The 18,397-nt window shown below is 45.2% G+C and overlaps 2 protein-coding genes across 4 annotated transcripts in view; one reads left to right on the plus strand and one right to left on the minus strand.

Annotated features, from left to right (window-relative positions):
* The window catches only part of recql4 (RecQ helicase-like 4), a 108,908-nt gene extending 108,006 nt beyond the window's left edge, over positions 1 to 902 (plus strand). For both annotated transcript variants that reach the window (XM_072254242.1, XM_072254243.1), the window contains exon 25: positions 129 to 902. In XM_072254242.1, the coding sequence (XP_072110343.1) occupies positions 129 to 253 (125 nt within the window). In that variant the 3' untranslated portion in view covers positions 254 to 902. The remainder of the gene's footprint in view (positions 1 to 128) is intronic.
* Positions 903 to 8,876: 7,974 nt separating this feature from the next.
* parp10 (poly(ADP-ribose) polymerase family member 10) overlaps positions 8,877 to 18,397 on the minus strand; it is a 58,148-nt gene continuing 48,627 nt past the window's right edge. For both annotated transcript variants that reach the window (XM_072254245.1, XM_072254244.1), the window contains exon 11: positions 8,877 to 16,423. In XM_072254245.1, coding sequence (XP_072110346.1) covers positions 16,131 to 16,423 — 293 coding nt within the window. In that variant the 3' untranslated portion in view covers positions 8,877 to 16,130. The remainder of the gene's footprint in view (positions 16,424 to 18,397) is intronic.

Raw genomic sequence — 18,397 nt, forward strand, 5'->3', positions numbered from 1 at the left:
TTGTGTGGGGAGAAGAGATTAGTTTAGTTGGCTATTTGATTACTCATTTAATTGGATCAGCTGAAGGGCCTGTTTCTGTGTTGTACTGGTACTATTATTAACTCTTTCCTGACCACGTCCCTCCACAGAGAGTCCCTGCTATCCAGCTAAGGTTTATGGACGGGATCGAAGATTCTGGCGAAAGTATCTGAAATTTGACTTCAATCAAATAATACAGATTGCAACAGAGGAAATAATTGCGATGAAATGCTGAGGGATGCCCATTGCGAAGGATTCTGCAATGTCTAACACTACTGGCAGCTGCAGTAAATGTTCTGCGAGTTTGCTGAGGGGTTTGGCAGCAGTCTTCAGAGGTGGTAATACAGGTGATTTCAGAGAGCTGGACGCTTCCTCGCCTCTACTTTGTAGTAACTAACGAATTTCGACAGTGGCTCCTGTTCTCTTCTGTCCATCCACCCGCAAAAAAGGCAAAGGAACATCAGTGGAAGCAAGACCCACCTTGGTCAGGATGGAGCAGGAGGAAGGATCCTGATAAAGTGGAAATTGTCAGTGAGACTCTGGTTCCATCCTGGCCACCTGACCGATGGTATCCAGTGAGGTGTGGGTCAGATTGGGAGCTGAGGGGTAACATGGCACAGCCTCCAGCACCAGGTCCCAGCTTCTGATCAAAATCTGTGTTGTAATGGTGAAACTTGACATCGCTGTGTAGTTGGCAGGAACTATTAAAAAGAGGAAAACACAATGAAATACAAGCTAATTTTACCGCGAACAGATCTTCCATCTGATGTTGAGGCACAGGTTCAAATCAAAAACATTCTACACATAGAAATATCTTCCTTTTCTCCTCAATTTGGACAGTTATTTTTAATAATCTTTTTAAGAATAAAGAGTTTTTAAAAGCCTCCTGATCTCTTCCAGCTTTGGTTATTCAGTTGCCTCCTTCACTGTGGTAACAGAGAGACAGTATGAATGTGTGTGAATAGAACAAACAGCAAAGTGTCTGAAGACAGCTTGTGTTACAGTGGACTGTCTGCTATTATTTCAGTCATGTCCTCCTTCTACAAAGCTCTTATGCCTTTGCTAAGCTCTCTCTCAAAAGAAACTGTTTTTGTAGCTTTTTAAATAAATTTTGCTATGATTGTTTTCTCTCTTTCAGCAATGGTTTTTGTATCAGTAGCTTACTATAGGGCCATCCAGTGCTTCTCTTCTGGAATTTTCGAATTGACTAATTCCACCTTTCAAGCCTGTTTCGTGTCCCCCAACAATTGAAGCGTTTGAAGGCTCTGGGCCTGTATAGAAGAATGAGGGGATATCATTGAAATCTATAGAAAGGCCTAGATTGAGTGGATGTGGAGAGGATTGTTTCCTATATTAGGAGAGCCCAAGACCAGCAAGCACAGCTTCTTCAGAGCAGAGATGAGGAGGAATATCTTTAGCCACAGGGCGGTGACTCTCAGAATACCTGAGAGTCTGAATACCTCAGAATTTATGTATTTTATATAGTTTTAAAATTTTGGGCGTAAGTATTGACTTTGGGCAGATAAAACGTAGAAATCTACAGTACATTACAAGTGCTTCAGCCCACACTGTTGTGCCGACCATGTAACCTACTCAAGAAACTGCTTAGAATTTCCCTACACATAGCCCTCTATAAGCTCTATGTACCTATCTAAGAGTCTCTTAAAATACCATAGAAAAACTACAGCACACACACAGGGCTTTTGGCCCTTCTTGGCTGTGCCGAACCATTTTTCTGCCTAGTCCCACTGACCTGCACACGGACCATATCCCTCCATACACCTCCCATCCATGTACCTGTCCAAGTTTTTCTTAAATGTTAAAAGTGAGCCCGCATTTACCATTTCATCTGGCAGCTCATTCCATACTCCCACCACTCTCTGTATGAAGAAGCCCCCACTAATGTTGCCTTTAAACTTTTCCCCCCTCACCCTTAACCCATGTCCTCTGGTTTTTTTTCTCCCCTTGCCTCAGTGGAAAAAGCCTGCTTGCATTCACTCTATCTATACCCATCATAATTTTATATACCTCCATCAACTCTCCCCTCATTCTTCTACGCGCCAGGGAATAAAGTCCTAACCTATTCAATCTTTCTCTGTAACTCAGTTTCTCAAGTCCCGGCAATATCCTTGTAAACCTTCTCTGCACTCTCTCAACCTTATTAATATCCTTCCTGTAATTTGGTGACCAAAACTGAACACAATACTCCAAATTCGGCCTCACCAATGCCTTATACAACCTCACCATAACATTCCAACTCTGATACTCAATACTTTGATTAATAAAGGCCAATGTACCAAAAGCTCTCTTTATGACCCTCCACTTTTAGGGAATTTTGTATCTGCATTCCCAGATCCCTCTGTTCCACTGCACTCCTCAGTGCCCTACCATTAACCCTGTATGTTCTACCTTGGTTTGTCCTTCCAACATGCAATACCTCACACTTGGCTGTATTAAACTCCATCTGCCATTTTTCAACCCATTTTTCCAGCTGGTCCAAATCCCTCTGCAAGAAAACCTTCCTCACTGTCCACTACACCTCCAACCTTTGTATCATCAGCAAATTTGCTGATCCAACTTACCACATTATCATCCAGGTCATTGATATAGATGACAAATAACAATGGACCCAGCACTGATCCCTGTGGCACACCATGAGTCACAGGCCTCCACTCAGAGAAGCAATCCTCTACTACCACCCTTTGGCTTCTTCCATTCAGCCAATGTCTAATCCAATTTACCACCTCTCCATGTATACCTAATGACTGAATTTTCCTAACTAACCTCCCATGCAGGACCTTGTCAAAGGCCTTACTGAAGTCCGTGTAGACAACATCCACTGCCTTCCCTTCATCCACTTTCCTGGTAACCTCCTCAAAAAACTCTAATAGATTGGTTAAACATGACCTACCACGCACAAAGCCATGTTGACTCTCCCTAATAAGTCCCTGTCTATCCAAATACTTGTAGATCCCATCTCTTAGTACTTCTTCCAATAACTTACCTACTACCAACGTCAAACTTACTGGCCTATAATTTCCCGGATTACTTTTAGAGCCTTTTTTAAACAACAGAACAACATGAGCTATCCTCCAATCCTCCTGCATCTCACTGGTAGATACAGACATTTTAAATATATCTGCCAGGGCCCCTGCAATTTCAACACTAGGCTCCTTCAAGGTCCAAGGGAATACCCTGTCAGGTCCTGGGGATTTATCTACTCTGATTTGCCTCAAGATAGCAAGCACCTCCTCAATCTGTATAGGTTCCATGACCTCACTACTTGTTTGCCTTATTTCCATTGACTCCATGCCAGTTTCCTTAGTAAATACAGACGCAAAAAAACCATTTAAGATATCCCCCATTTCTTTTGGTTCCACACATATCTGACCACTCTGATCTTCAAGAGGACCAATTTTATCCCTTACAATCCTTTTACTCTTAATATACCTGTAGAAGCTCTTTGGATTATCCTTCACTTTGACTGCCAAGGCAACCTCATGTCTTCTTTTAGCCCTCCTGATTTCTTTCTCAAGATTTTTTTTTGCACTTTTTATACTCAAGCACCTTATTTGCTCCGTTTCCTATACATGTCATACATCTCTCTCTTCTTAATCAGAGTTGCAATATCCCTTGAGAACCAAGGTTCCTTATTCTTATTCACTTTGCCTTTAATCCTGACAGGAACGTACAATCTCTGCACTCTCAAAATTTCTCCTTTGAAGGCCTCCCACTTACCAATCACATCCTTGCCAGAGAACAACCTGTCCCAATCCACGCTTTTTAGATCATTCCTCATTTCTTCAAATTTGGCCTTTTTCCAGTTTAGAACCTCAACCCGAGGACAAGATCTATCTTTATCCATGATCAAGTTGAAACTAATGGTGTTATGATCACTGAAACCAAAGTATTCCCCTACACACACTTCCGTCACCTGTCCTAACTCGTTTCCTCACAGGAGATCTAATATTGCATCCTCTCTAGTTGGTACCTCTATGTATTGTTTTAGAAAACTTTCCTGAACACACTTTACAAACTCTAACCCGCCTAGACCTTTAACAGTATGGGAGTCCCAATCAATATATGGAAAATTAAAATCCCCTACTATCACAATTTTATGTTTCCTGCAGTTGTCTGCTATCTCTCTGCAGATTTGCTCCTCCAATTCTCGCTGACTATTGGGTGGTCTGCAATACAACCCCATTAATGTGGTCATACCTTTCCTGTTTCTCAGCTCCACCCATATGGCCTCAGCAGACAAGCCCTCTAATCTGTCCTGCCTGAGCTCTGCTGTAACATTTTCCCTGACTAGCAATGCCACCACCTCCCACCCTTCATTCCTCTGCCTCTATCACATCTGAAACATCGGAACCCTGGAACATTAAGCTGCCAGTCCTGCCCCTCCTGTAGCCAAGTTTCACTAATGGGTTTAATGTCGTAATTCCATGTGTCAATTCACGCCCTCAGCTCATCAGCCTTCCCCACAATACTCCTTGCATTGAAACAGACATACCTCGGAAGATTATTACCACCACACACAACCCTTCTATTTGTGACTTTGCATAAACTTTTAACATCATTTATTTTCACCCCCACTCCACTATCTGCTCTGGCACTATGGTTCCCATCCCCTTGCAAATCTAGTTTAAACTCTCCCCAAAACCACTAACAAACCTCTCTGCAAGGATACTGGTCCCCTTGTAGTTCAGGTGTAACCCGTCTCTTTTGTACAGGTCCCACCTGCCCCAGAAGAGTCCCAATGATCCTGAAATCTGAAACCCTGCCCCCTACACCAGTTCCTCAGCCACATGTTCACCTGCCAGAGCATCCTATTCTTACCCTCACTGGCACGTGGCACAGGTAGCAATCCTGAGATTATCACCCTCGAGGTCCTTTTTAACTTCCTACCAAGCTCTCTATACTCACTCTTCAGGACCTCCTCACTCTTTCTTCCTATGTCATTGGTACAGATGTGTACCATGACATCTGACTGATCACCCTCCCACTTCAGAATGCTGTGCACGCGATCAGAGACATCCCTGACCCTGGTATCCGGGAGGCAACAAACCATCCGGGAGTCTCTGTCACGACCACAGAACCTTCTTTCTGTACCTCGAACTATCGAGTCCCCTATCACTACCGCTCTCCTCCTCTTCCACCCTCCCTTCTGCACTGCAGAGCCAGACTCAGTGCCAGAGATTTTCTACATCCTTTGTACACTATGGTTTTTTTGCCCTACCCTCCTTTCCCTGCCTCACTGGAACATACCTATGCAGAACATTATGCAACATTTCCCTGAACATTTGCCACATTTCTGCCATGCATTTCCCTGAGAATATCTGCTCCCAATTTGTGTTCCCAAGTTCCCGCCTAATAGCATCATATTTCCCTCTACCCCAATTAAACATTTTCCCAAATTGTCTGCTACCATCCTTCTCCAGTACTAAAGTGGTAAAGGAGGTGGAATTGTGATCACTACCTCCAAAATGCTCTGCCACCGAGAGATCTGATACTTGACGAGGTTTATTTCCCAGTACCAGATCAAGTACAGCCTCTCCTCTAGTTGCCTTATCTACATATTGCATCAGGAAATCTTCCTGAACACACCTAACAAACTCCCCCCACATCTAAACCCCTTGCTCTAAGGAGATGCCAGTCAATATTAGGAAAGTTAAGATCACCCATCACAACAACCCTATTATTATTGCACTGTTCCAGAACCTGCCTATCTGCTTCTTGATGTCACTGTTACTATTGGGGGGTTCATAAAAAACACCCAGTAGAGTCATTGCCTTGTTCCTGATTTCCACCCACACTGACTCAGTAGACCATCCCTCCATGACTTACTCCTTTTTCTGCAGCCATGACACTATTCCTGATTAGCAGTGCCATTCCCCCACCTCTTCTGCCTCCCTCGCAGTCCTTTTTGAAGCCTGGCACACTCAGCGGCCATTCCTGCCCTGAGACATCCAAGTCTCTGTAAAGACCACAACATCATAGTTTCACGTATTGACCCACACTCTAAGTTCATCCGCCTTGTTTATGTTACTCGCATTAAAATAGACATTTCAGACCATCTAGTTGAGTGCATCTTTGCTCTATCCTCTGCTTATCCTTCCTCTCAAACTCCCTATAAGCTGTCTCTACATGTGCGCCAACCGCCCCATCCTCTGCCTCTTCCCTTCGGTTCCCAAACTCCTGCAAATCTCGTGGGGCTCATCAGCCATGGGTGGTGGCTCATCTAGGAGAAGAAAAACTCTGATTTCTAATCCCCGTGCCTTGCAGCCATATCCACTCACAGGGAAGGCTTTGGGAGTAAACCGAGAAAAAATCCAGACCTGGACTCCCCGAGACAACCCTACATTGAGTTCAACGCTGACTGGCAACTCCAGTAATGCCACTGGTGCCAAACTGTATCAGTCTCTGCCGTTCCTTTGGATTCATCATCTGCTTGGAGAGAGAGAGCCTGCTACATGGGCAACAGCTCGCTCTCCATATCATACTGCTCTGGCTCGTGTACACTGACAGCTGGGATGCAACGTCGGTGGTTGACCCAACCAAAGGAGGGCCTTGATACTCTTTACCGGTTTTATCACGCCCGGCTGTGAACCCACTGTCTCCCCCATTTCCTTCCAGCAGCTCAGGCGATGGACAGGAGCCAGGAATGAACATTTAAATCAAAGAACCTTTGCTTTTCTTGTGAATGCATAGGGAACAGGATAGACAATATGTTCAGGGAGAGGGGATTAGTTAGATTGACATCACGATACAGACATAGTGGGCTGAAGGGCTGTTCCCTTACGGTACAATGTTCTTATAACGCTCAACTGCCAATCTGAGCAACTAATCTATCTTTTAAGATTAGCTTTATCTGTCACAGGTAAACAAAAACATACTATGAAATGCATTTTTTTTTGTCATTGACCAACAAGGCTCAAAGATGTGTTGAGGACAGCCTGAGGATTACTGGGGGAAGCCCACAAGTATCACCATGCTTCTAGCACCAACAGAGCATGCCTATAAATTACTAACCATAATCCACGTCTTTGGGACATGGGAGGAAATTGGAGCATCTGGAGCAGGGTTCCCCAATTAGTTTTCCACAAGGGCCAAGTTATGTCAAGCATGCCAAGCCAAGGGCCAAAACGTCCAGGGTTTGTTTCCATTGCGCCAGTAAGCTGTGTTATGGGCAGATGTTGTTGTTGCTGCTATTACCATTGGTAGTAGCAGTAATAGTAATAATTTAGGCCTGGGATTCTCAAAGCCTGTGTTGTGGGTCACACAAGAAAAAAAAATGCACTCTTGAAGCAAAAATAAGTCCAAAACCAACCATTTAATTATGGCTCTAGCTGTCACAACTGTCAGCTGTCACATTGAGAACTCATCTGGGACTTAAAATACATGCGCGCGTGCGCACACGCACACTGTAAACATGGTAGTCTTCACCACTTCTCTTCCACACAAAGAGTTTTAGTAGTACTGCCTTTTCCACTGTTTCTGTTCTCTTATTTAATCTATTTGGTCTTTTTAATTAAGTTATGTAGCATTTGAAGTATTAAGTGTAGCTATAAATGAAATTATCAGTACTATTGTTGTAATATTATTATACAATAAGATTGATAAACGGACAAGAATTGATTCACTCACCGATCAGTGAGAGAAGTGACAGCGACGGGATGAGGCAATCCTTCCGATGTCGGGCCTGTATTCTGTTGCGGCAATCCTGAGGCACTGGCCAAGATGTACATTGGAGAGTCTGTTTCTGTCCTGGTTCCTTCTTTAATAGCTTCACAACCATTTTCTTGGTTTTCTCATCATGACTTAAAACTTCGCCAACCATACCAATTGTACACGTTTTAATCAACTCAGCATCAGCGTGTGGCTTCTTAGCTTTGGCAAAATTCCATGACACATGCAATGATGCAGCTGTTGTGCTCTCTTGTGCAGATGTTGACTTACAGATTGTAGAAACGAAGTGCTTGTATGATGTTATAATATTTGCAATTTTTTGTTTGCGTTGATCTGATTTTGCAGGGTAGTTGGCATTAAAACTGCCAGCATGCAGAGTGTTGGAAATGCCACTTTAGATTTTCTGATTTGCAGACAGCTACAGACTGCATGCATATTAAGCATGTTGGTTTAGCGTTGGCATGGTCCGGTAAAATAAAACAAAACTGATCAGTCCAGTCAGATTTGAACTGACGGTTTTCCTGGTCAACTTTGCGCTTTTTTGCGCAGGCCATGTTGTTCTTGGTTTAGGGTCCGTGACTTACTGCTGGTAACAATTCGCTTAGATGATAGATTTGCTTTTAGATAACAGATTTGCTTCTTAGATGACAGGCAGGTAGCTGGTGCGTGCCGCTGTCTAGTCGAGGACCGTAGAGAGCGCACAATAGGTCACGCGCTCTATGGGGGCGTAGGTCAAGTGTACGGTGTGGGATGAGGTTAAAATAAATTAGAGCAGTGTGCACTTTATTTACGTTATAACAGGTGTGTTCACGAGTGCCAATGGGTTGGCGCGGTCCAGACCTGGCCCGCGGTCCACCTATTGGGGTTGTCTGATCTAAAGGAAACCCTTACAATAAAGGGGAGAGTGTTGAAACTCCTTTCAGACATGCGTGGGAATTAAACCCTGATCGTTGGTGCTGTAATAACCTCTAGACAACTGTGCCACTTTAAGATGTTGGACTCCCTCAGTACCACTGGCTGGCAACACACAGAAGTCCATGCCTTGCTAGAGGCTGCAATACTGAACCTCTCTTGGAGGGTCACTTCCACGGTAATAAACCTTTGAACCTTATCATCCAGGAACTGGGACCCAGGCACGAAGAAACAAAACTCCACAGAAACAGCCACAATTCAGTTTGAAAATAAACCTTTAATGCATCAATTAGGTTAGAATGGCTCCAATGATCAAACTTGCTGCATAGAGAAGGCCTTAAGAGCAAAATCCTTGGAAACCACTTACAGGTGCCATTTCTCTATCAGCCTTCCATCCCATCTCTTCACCTTCTACCTACTCTACAGAGCAGCAGAAGCTGAGGGCACATCTGATAACGTTCATAAGATTGTGACAGGCATAGATAGAGTAGACAGACAGTATTTTTTTCCCCAGGGTTGAAATTTCTAATACCAGAGGGCATGCATTTAAGGTGAGAGGGGGTAAGTTCAAAGGAGGTGTGAGGGACATTATTTTTTTTAACAGTGGTGAGTGCCTGGCATGCACTGCCTGAGCTGGTGGTAGAGGCAGATATATTAGGGACTTCCAAGAGACATTTAGGTAGGCACATGAATGTGAGGGAAATAGACATTGTGCAGATAGGAGAGATTGGTTCGCCATTAATTTATTTGGCTTGAACTGTTCCTGTGCTGTACTGTTCTGTGTTCTACGAGCTAGAATCTTGACTGTTCAGTATCTTCAAGCATATGGCTTTTAATTTATTTCAGAAGATTAGCCGAGAGTATTTCAGCAATTACATACAAACGTCTGGTTATTACTTACGATTTTTCCTTTGGTTTCATCACAGTGCAGGGTCTTGCTGTAGTGATCCAGTCACATCACTTCTGGTAAGATGGCAGCACGTTCGAACACAGCGGGCTCTCGGGGGTAACCACAGGTGCACTTTTCTTTTTAAAATGTGTTTTTTATGATGGTAAGGGAACACTGGACTCCAAGAACAACGGGCGCAGCAGGTCGACCACATCTGGGGCAGTCGGCCAGGGTGTCAGAGCCGGCCGGCAGTTCAGAGAAGGTGAGTCGGGCATCGGGTCGAGAGAGGCGAGTCAGGCCATTGGGCATCAGGAAGAGCCAGAGCTGACCTGTGTGGAGGCCATGCTGCTGCCTACTACTCAAAGGCACCAGCGTTGGTGGCGTGTGGTGGAACCGTGGATGTTTCTTTTGTGATTGCAAGACCCTGTTGGACATTCATCGCCGAGGGCCTGCTTCCCTTGTTTGGTGAGGGAACACTGAGGAAGCAGGGTCGCCACAGGTGTACCGGGGGCTAGGCCTCAAGCCTCAGGCTTGCGTTGTAGCATGGAGTCAGTGTTCAGCTGGGGGCAACCTCCTGTCAGTGCTGCCCTCCAGAGTTAGATCGGTGGAACTACAAGCTGCACTGCCAGGAACCATTAATTTGCAGGACGTCGCTCAGGGTCTTGAACTAAAATGCGTTTTCTACTATGTTCTTTTTTTTCCCCCTCCCGTGCTATTTTAAAATGTATGTTCTTGCACCTTGGCCCCGGGGAAACACTGTCTCATTTGACTGTATCCATGTGTGGTCTGAATGACAATTAAACTTGATTTGATACAGATTCCAGAAGTAGAGGTCATGTGGCTAAACTTAAATGTAATACGGTAGGGCCTTTGAGTAATAGATACCAGAGGGCTAAAGTTCACACATGTGACTCACCAGTATAGGATTGGTAAAATAAAATATATGCTGCTTTCATCAGGGGATTGAATTCGAGTTGCGAGGTAACATTGCAGCTCAGGAGAACTCTGGTTAGACCACACTTGGAGCATGTTGCTCAGTTCTGGTTGCCTCAGTATAGGAAGGATATGGAGGCTTTACAGACAGTACAGAGGAGATTTATCAGGATGCTGCCTGGATTAGAGAGAATGTCTTATGAGGAAGGATTGAGTGAGCTCAGGCTTTTCTCTTTGGAGTGAAGAAGGATGAGACAACTTGATAGAGGTGTACAAGATGATAAGGGGCAGAGATAATGTAGAAAGCGGCACCTATTTCCGAGGGTGAAAATGGCTAATACCGGGGACATACATACAAGTTGAGTGGAAGAAAGTACAAGATATTGGTGGAGACATTAGGAAACGCTTAGCCCTCTCTTTAGCCATCATCCATGTGCCCGTCCATGTGCAAGGGAAGGGTTAGACTGATCTTGGAGCAGGTTAAAAGATCGGTACAAAATTGTGGGCTATGTTGCAATGTTCTGTGTTCTAAACCAGTGACCATATGGGCTGCCCCATTCACAGTCCAGACTCAGCCCATCCGATGAGATAGAAAAGTGAAAGCAATACAGATGAATCAAATGCACTGAAACCAAAACTGCAGAGGTTGGAAATCTGAAATAAAACAGTCTGATTGTGATCCTGAATGCCTTTAGCTCAGGCAGCATCTATGGTAACCAAGTTAATATTTCAGGATGATGATCATTCAGGGAAAGGCAGCTGGCATTTAAAACTCAGCACCAAATGACTGGGCTGAATGGGCCAGCCCTGCTTTCTTATCATGGCTTGGTAACATTAACATCGAACAGTCTAATCAATGCATCAACTATAAATTTGACAGAGAGATTGCAGATGCTGGAATCTGGAACAAAAGTCCATCCAGACCAGAAACATTGACTGTCCATCTCCGTCCACAGATACTACCTGACCCCCTGCGTTCCTCCAGCACTTTTTTTGTACTAAAAGAGATTGAAAGGAATATTGGCCTTCCTCTTGACAGAACACCATGTACACTTACAGAAATTTACAGCCATTTCTGGGCAACTTAGGAAGAAGGATTCAGTCAGTGAATCTTCTCCATGATTCACCAGGACTGGATCAAAGCTAAAATGGATAAATAATGAGAATAATTTTGGTTTTTTCTCCAAATGAATTAGATTAAGGGATAATATAGTGAAGCGATTGATTAAAAATATGAAAGGATATGATAGAAACCATCTTCTCTGCTGGGAAGATCCAGGCATCATTACAACTGGCAGCAGGTCATTTGCCACGAAAGATTTACCAAGGCTTGTGGACACTCCACAGCCTTGGCTGGTTTTTGAGAAAGTAACACATTCAAAATGCTGGAGGAACTCAGTAGGTCAGGCAGCCTCTATGGAAATAAATAATCAATCGATGTTTCAGGCTGAGACTCTTCATCAGGACTGGAAAAGAAGGGGAAAGAAGCCAGAATAAGGTGGTGAGGGGAGGGGAGGGGGAAGGAGGACAAGATGTATAGTGATTGTGAAGCCAAATGGGTGGGGGAGGGGGAATTAAGTGAGAAGGTGGGAGGTGATAGGTGGAAAAGGTAAAAGCCTGAAGAAGAAAGAATCTGATGGGAGGGGAGGGGAGAGTGGGCCATGGGAGAAAGGGAAGGAGGAGGGCAACTGGGGGAGGAGATAGGCAGGTGAGAAGAAGCAGTAAGCATCCAGAGGGGTGAATTGAAGAGGGAAGGGAGAGGAAGAAAAAGCCTCCTACTGCTCCTCTGCCTCAGGCTCTGTGTTTCACTTTTCCTTACAGCAGAATTAGTCCATTTGGCCCATCAAGTACATGCTAGCACGCATATCCCGACTAATTCTCCTCAGGTTTCTACCATTTTCACTGCAGACCCTACCTGCACACTAGGGGTAAATGAACAGCAGTTGATTAACTTACCAACTGCAACTGCAAACCAATAGCGCCCGAGTTCAGCAGCCAACCTGCATGACTGGAGCCATCAGGCAGGTGCTCTGCCAGTTCCAACACTCAGCTACCCGGGGGCCGAACGATCCACAAAGCAGTTACAACGGGTTGGATGGATGGCTGCTCCTCTGTTTTGACTTTTCCTTTATACTAAATAACTCGGACTGTGATCAAATCACACCCGAATCTTCAGCTCAACAGTTTTCACCTCATTGCTGAATGTGCGCTGGCTTTGGAAACCTGTTCATAAACTGCCCAAAGGCTGGGGCTTTATTCCCTAGGAGCAAAAGAGGCTGAGGGGTGGTGTTCTAGAGGAGCATAGATAAGATGGGTGGTTACAATCTTTGTGCCAGGGTAGGGGAGTCTAAATCTACAGAACACAGATGTAAATCTTTCTCCTTTCACTTTCAGGGGATGGTGGGAAGGCAGGTACAATTAAAGACATTTGGACAGAAACATTCCAAATGTTAAAAGGCCTGAACAGATCAGTTATGGCAAGGTTGGGGATTCTAGGACAAGAGGGCACGACTTCAGGATTGAAGGATGTCCTTTTAGAACTGAGATGCAGAGAAATTACTTTGGTCGGAGGGAGGTGAATCTGTGGAATTTGTTGCCATGAGCGGCTGTGGAGGCCAAGTCATTGAGTGTATTTAAGGCAGAGATAGGTAGTTTCTTGATTAGCCACTGCATCAAAGGGTATGGGGTGAAAACAGGGGAGTGGGGATGACAGGAAGAATTGGATCAGCCCATGATTGAATGACAGAGTAGATTCAGTGGGCCGAATGGCCTACTTCTGCTCCTATATCTTATAGTCAGGTACATGGATAGGACAAGGTTGAGAAGGAAATGAGCCAAATGGGACTGGCTCCTGTAGACAACTTGGGCCAAAGGGTCTGTTTCCACATGGGTATGACTGACTCTAATGTTAAACTTGGCTGAATTTTCCTTAGTCTGCAGCGTGTGGAGGTTCAGCTTTTATCCCTTCTTCCACAGAGCAGGAGGGCAAATTGTACTTTAGCATCAGATACAGGAGCAGAATTAGGCCATTTGGCCCATTAAGTCTGCTATGCCATTCAATTGTAGTTTATTTATTTTCTGTCAACCCCATTCTCTTGCTTTCTCCCCATAACCTTTGACACCCTTACAAATCAAGAACCTTTCAACCTCCACTTTAAATATACCCAAAGAATTGGCCTCCACAGCCAAGCATGAATTCCCTTTTCATCTGTTCTAAAGAGACATCCTTCTATCCTGAGGCTGTGCCCTCTGGTCCTAGATGTTCCCCGCTACAGGAAACATCCTCTCCATGACCACTCTGTCGAGTTCTTTCAATATGATTTTGCACTTTATCTTTTACCTGCACTGCACTCTTTTGGTAGCTGTTACACTTTATTCTGCATTCTGATATTGTTCTACCTTATTCTACCTCAATGACCCAATCTGCATGAACAACATCAAGACCAGCTTTTCACTTTATCTTGGTGGATGTGACAATAATAAACCAATTCCAATATTCATGGTGGAATGCTGAAGAAAGAGGCAGTGTTGGAGCTTCTGTAAAACACTAGGATAGACAAGTCCCTGGGACAGATGGGATATATCCCAGGTGACTACGGGAAGCGACTGGTGCACTGTTGGCAAATGTTGTTCTGTTCAAGAAGGATAATCGGGATAATGCTAGGAATTATATACAGTCAATCTTACAACTACTAATGGAGAGGATTCTCAGGGGCACGATTTACAAGCATGGCTGAATTCTTTGAGAACGTGACAAAGCACATTGATGAAGGTAGAACAGCGGATGTGGTGTGTATGTGTTTGACAAGGTTCCCCTTGGAAGGCTAATCCAGGGAAACCTGGCAGTATGAATGTGGAATTGGCTTGCCCACAGAAGGCAAAGTTTGGTAGTAGGGGAAGCAATTTTGTCTGGAGATTGGTCATCCATGGTGTTCTGCAGGGATCTGTTCTGGGATTCCTGCTCTTCGTGATTTTTTATAAATGACTTGGATGAGGAAGTGGAAGGGTGGGTTAGTAAGCTTGCAGATGACATGAAGGTTGGTGATGTTGAGGATAGCGTGGAGGGTTGTAGGTTACAGCTGGGCAGAGACATGGCAAATGGGAGTTCAATACAAAAAAGTGTGAGGATACACTTTGGAAGACCAAACCTGAAGGGGGTACAAGGTTAATGGCAGTGTGGAGGTTCAGGGAGATCGCGGAGTCAACGTTCACAGATCCCTCAAAGTTTTCACATAAGATGATTGTCAAGGCAGCAAATAGTGTAAATCCTCATATCCTCTAGAGCCACCAGGTAATGTTACAGTTCTATAAAATCCCGGTTAGACCGCACTTGGGAGTTCTATATTCGGTTCTGGTCCCCCATTATAGGAAGGATGTGGAAAATTAAGAGAAGGTGCAGAGGAGATTTCGAAGAATTGGATCAGACCATGATTGAACAGTGGAGCAGACTTGATGGGCTGAATGGCCTACTTCTGTTCCCATATCTTATGGTCTTATGGAAATTTATCAGGATGTTGCCTAGATTAGAAAGCGTGTCTTACGAGGCAAGGGTGAGCAAGCTAGGGTTTTTCTCTTTGGAGTGAAGGAGGATGCGAAGCAAGTTGAAGAGGTCTACAAGATTATGAGAGGCACAGATCAAGTAGGCAGCCAACACCTTTTCCCAGGACAGCATGGCTAATATCAGAGGACATCCTTCAAAGGTGAGTGGATGAAGATTTTAGGGGAAAAGTTAGAGGTAGTTTTGTTCTTAACAGAGTGGTGGGTACGTGGATAGACTGTTAGATAGGTTCATGGATGAAAGAAAAATGGAAGATTATGGCCCATCACATTGGTCATGGTGTAAGATTATAAACAACAGATTGTGCAGATGCTGGAAATCCAGAGCAACACACATCAAATGCTGGAGGAACTCAGCAGGTCAAGTAGCATTTATGGAAATGAATAAACAGTCGATATTTTGGGCCAAGACCCTTCATTAGGACTGGAAAAAAAGGGGGGGAGATGCCTGAATAAGAAGGTAGGGTGGGGGGGGGGTAGAAAGGAGCATGAACTGGTGAAGCCAGGTGAATGGGGGAAGGGATGAAGGAAGGAACTGGGAGGTGACAGGTGGAAAATGCAAAGGGCTGCAGGAGAAGGAACTGATGGTGTAGGATGATAATGGGCCGAAGGACCCATACTGTGCTATACTGTTCTGTTTTATGAAATTGGCGAAGATACAGCAGGGACCCAAGATGTGCCAGAGCAGCAGAACAACCTCACCATCCAACCCCATCACGAAAAGCCCAACTTCAATTCTAAAAACACAAATATTTGCAGGTATTCTATTTCGTAAACTTCCAAAATGAACAGAAAAACAACAGTAAGGCAGGAGCTTTGAACTCTATTGAGTGTCCCAGCCCTGTGACAATCTACCATTTGCACCCGCCATGACGTAGAGGGTCCAGCTTCACACAAGGTTGGGGCTTGTGGTGGAGAAAGTTAACCAAGTCCAAGGATCGATGGGCTCCTGGCAACATCATATTCTGCTCTTCACCCCTACGGGGCAGTGGATTAAGGCTGGATGAAGTTCTCCAGGCAGCTGACAAGGCCTGGACAGCTGGAGTTAGAACAGCAACAGGATAATCTTCATTCACAGGGCAGGCACGTTCATTAGTGCAATCTTCGTGGACGATTCAGGCAGAGATGTGGGTCACTTCCACTGGCATGTTATGAGGTACTGAGGATAGGCCTGAGTGTCATGGAAAATCACAAATATCTTAGGATTGTCGCAGTTGTCTACCAGGGAGTCGTACCTGAGCAACGTATTGCTGTTCTCTTTCAGCGGTGGGGTCTTCATCTTGACATCCCCCTTTGTGTAGGATCCCACCAGGACGTTCACCACAAACACAAACTTATACCCATCGGGGTTGGGCGGGGAATACTGGTCGTCCGCTGAGACAATGGAGCTCGCTGCAAAATAAACACCTTGCCCGTAGACGGCCGCTGAAAGATAAGCACAGAAAACCGTTCAGACACTTCCTGCTCTCACTCCTCTGTCAGTTCCCTCCCTCCCTCAGCAGGGGCAGGGGCTCTGCAGTGGGTCAGGGAAGACAATGGCTGTGGAGAGGTGAGAACCAAGTTAATTCATGGTACGAGATGTTGGTGAGGCCACTCTGGAGTATTGTGTACAGCTTTGGTCACCATAATGGAACGCCTGCTTCGACTCACCAAGTTTTTATTGATGCACCATAGGCGGCATCACCGCTTGGTATGGCAACAGTGCTGCCCATGGCTGTGATACACTGCAGAGTTGTGCACACTTCATGAAAACCAGCCTCCCCTCTATGGACTCTTGTCTACTCTTCTCACTGCCAGCATAATCAAAAACCCCACCCACCCCGTTAGGGTGAGTCAACTTATCCTCTCTGGTTCAGAAGCCTGATGGTTGAGGGGTAATAACCTGGTGGTGTGGGGTCTGAGGCTCCTGTACCTGCTTCCTGATGGCAGCAGCATGAAAAAAGCACGACCTGGGTGGTGGGGGTCCTTGATGATGGATGGTGGTTTCCTGTGCCCTGTGCAGATGTGCTTAATGATGGGGAGGACTTCATCACTTCCTCTGGCAACTTGCCCAGTCCATCACTGGTAGAAGCAGTTACAATAACAAGACTGGAAAGACACCAGGACAGGAAGAGTCCAGTGGATAGGAGAGGAAGAGTTTGGAGGAATATTGGTCAAACGCGGGCAAATGGGACTAGCTTAGATGGACATCTTGGTCAGCACAGATAAATGGGGCTGAGGGCCTGTTTCCATGCTGTGTAACCATCACCCTAACCAGAGTGATATTGGCGACCACAGGCCAGATTGTGAGGAAAGGTCAGTGTCAATAGGCTACATGGTCGGGGTTTCGGAAGTGGAGGGTAGACCAAATTAGGAGCGTACAGCCCAGAATCCAGTTCGAACATGCTGCCAGTGGTGAGTATAATTACAATGTCCAAAAGACATTTGGATGGGTACCTGGACAGGAAAGGTTTTGAGGGTTAAGGCAAACTAGACTAAGGAAGGCAAGTTGGCTGGCATGGATGAGTTGGGCCGAAGGGCCTGCTTCTGTGCTGTATAATCCTATGACTAATCCACTCACAGTTACATCAATCCACTAACTTTAAACTGAAACCGGAGGACAATTTGGGGGGGTGGGGGGGGAGGGCTGATATCAGAAGCAGGTTTTTTGCACTGCGGTGAGTGTGCTGAACACACTATCAGGTGTAGTGGTAGAGGCAGACACAATAGGCAGAGTTAACAGACTCAGGCACATGGATGAAAGAAAAGTGAAGGCTATGGGAGAGGGAAGGGTTAGCCTGATCCGAAGTAGATTAAAAGTCGGCACAACATTATGGGCTGAAGGGCCTATACTGTTCTGTGTTCTAAGGATCTTGGAATATTGAGTTCTCCTTTGCTCCAAAGAGAAAAGCCCTAGATCACTCAACCTATCCTCTTAAGACTAGCCCTGTAGCATCCTGGTAAATCTCCTCTGTCCCCACCCACATCCTTCCCATAATGAGGTGACCAGAACTGAACACAATATTTCAACAACTGTGCCATGATGTTCTTTGTTCTAGGATCTCAGGTGCAAATGAAGGAGGTAGGAAAACATTCTCGGAAGTCGGCAAAGAAGACAAGTCGGGAAGTGCTGGGTCAAACAGGGAAGCAAATTCCAGGCTGAGCTGCTGGATGGATTCAGATTTCCAAGACAAGTGACCATTGGAGTTCTGTTTACTAAGAGAGTAAGGAATAGGGTGAGGCGGTAGATAGAAGGGACCCAGCCAAGGTTGACTGTATGACAGGTCAGCTCAGGAGCTTTGACCAGCGACCAATCTGGTCATTCGGAAGTTTTGAGAGGAGGGGACTTCAATCAGGTCCACTGCCCGAGTACAAAAGTTAGCAGTGGGTCACTACAGCGAAAAAGAGCTTAGACCTGCG

Source organism: Mobula birostris, chromosome 3 (genome assembly GCF_030028105.1).
Source record: "Mobula birostris isolate sMobBir1 chromosome 3, sMobBir1.hap1, whole genome shotgun sequence".
NCBI classification, from domain to species: Eukaryota; Metazoa; Chordata; class Chondrichthyes; order Myliobatiformes; family Myliobatidae; genus Mobula; species Mobula birostris.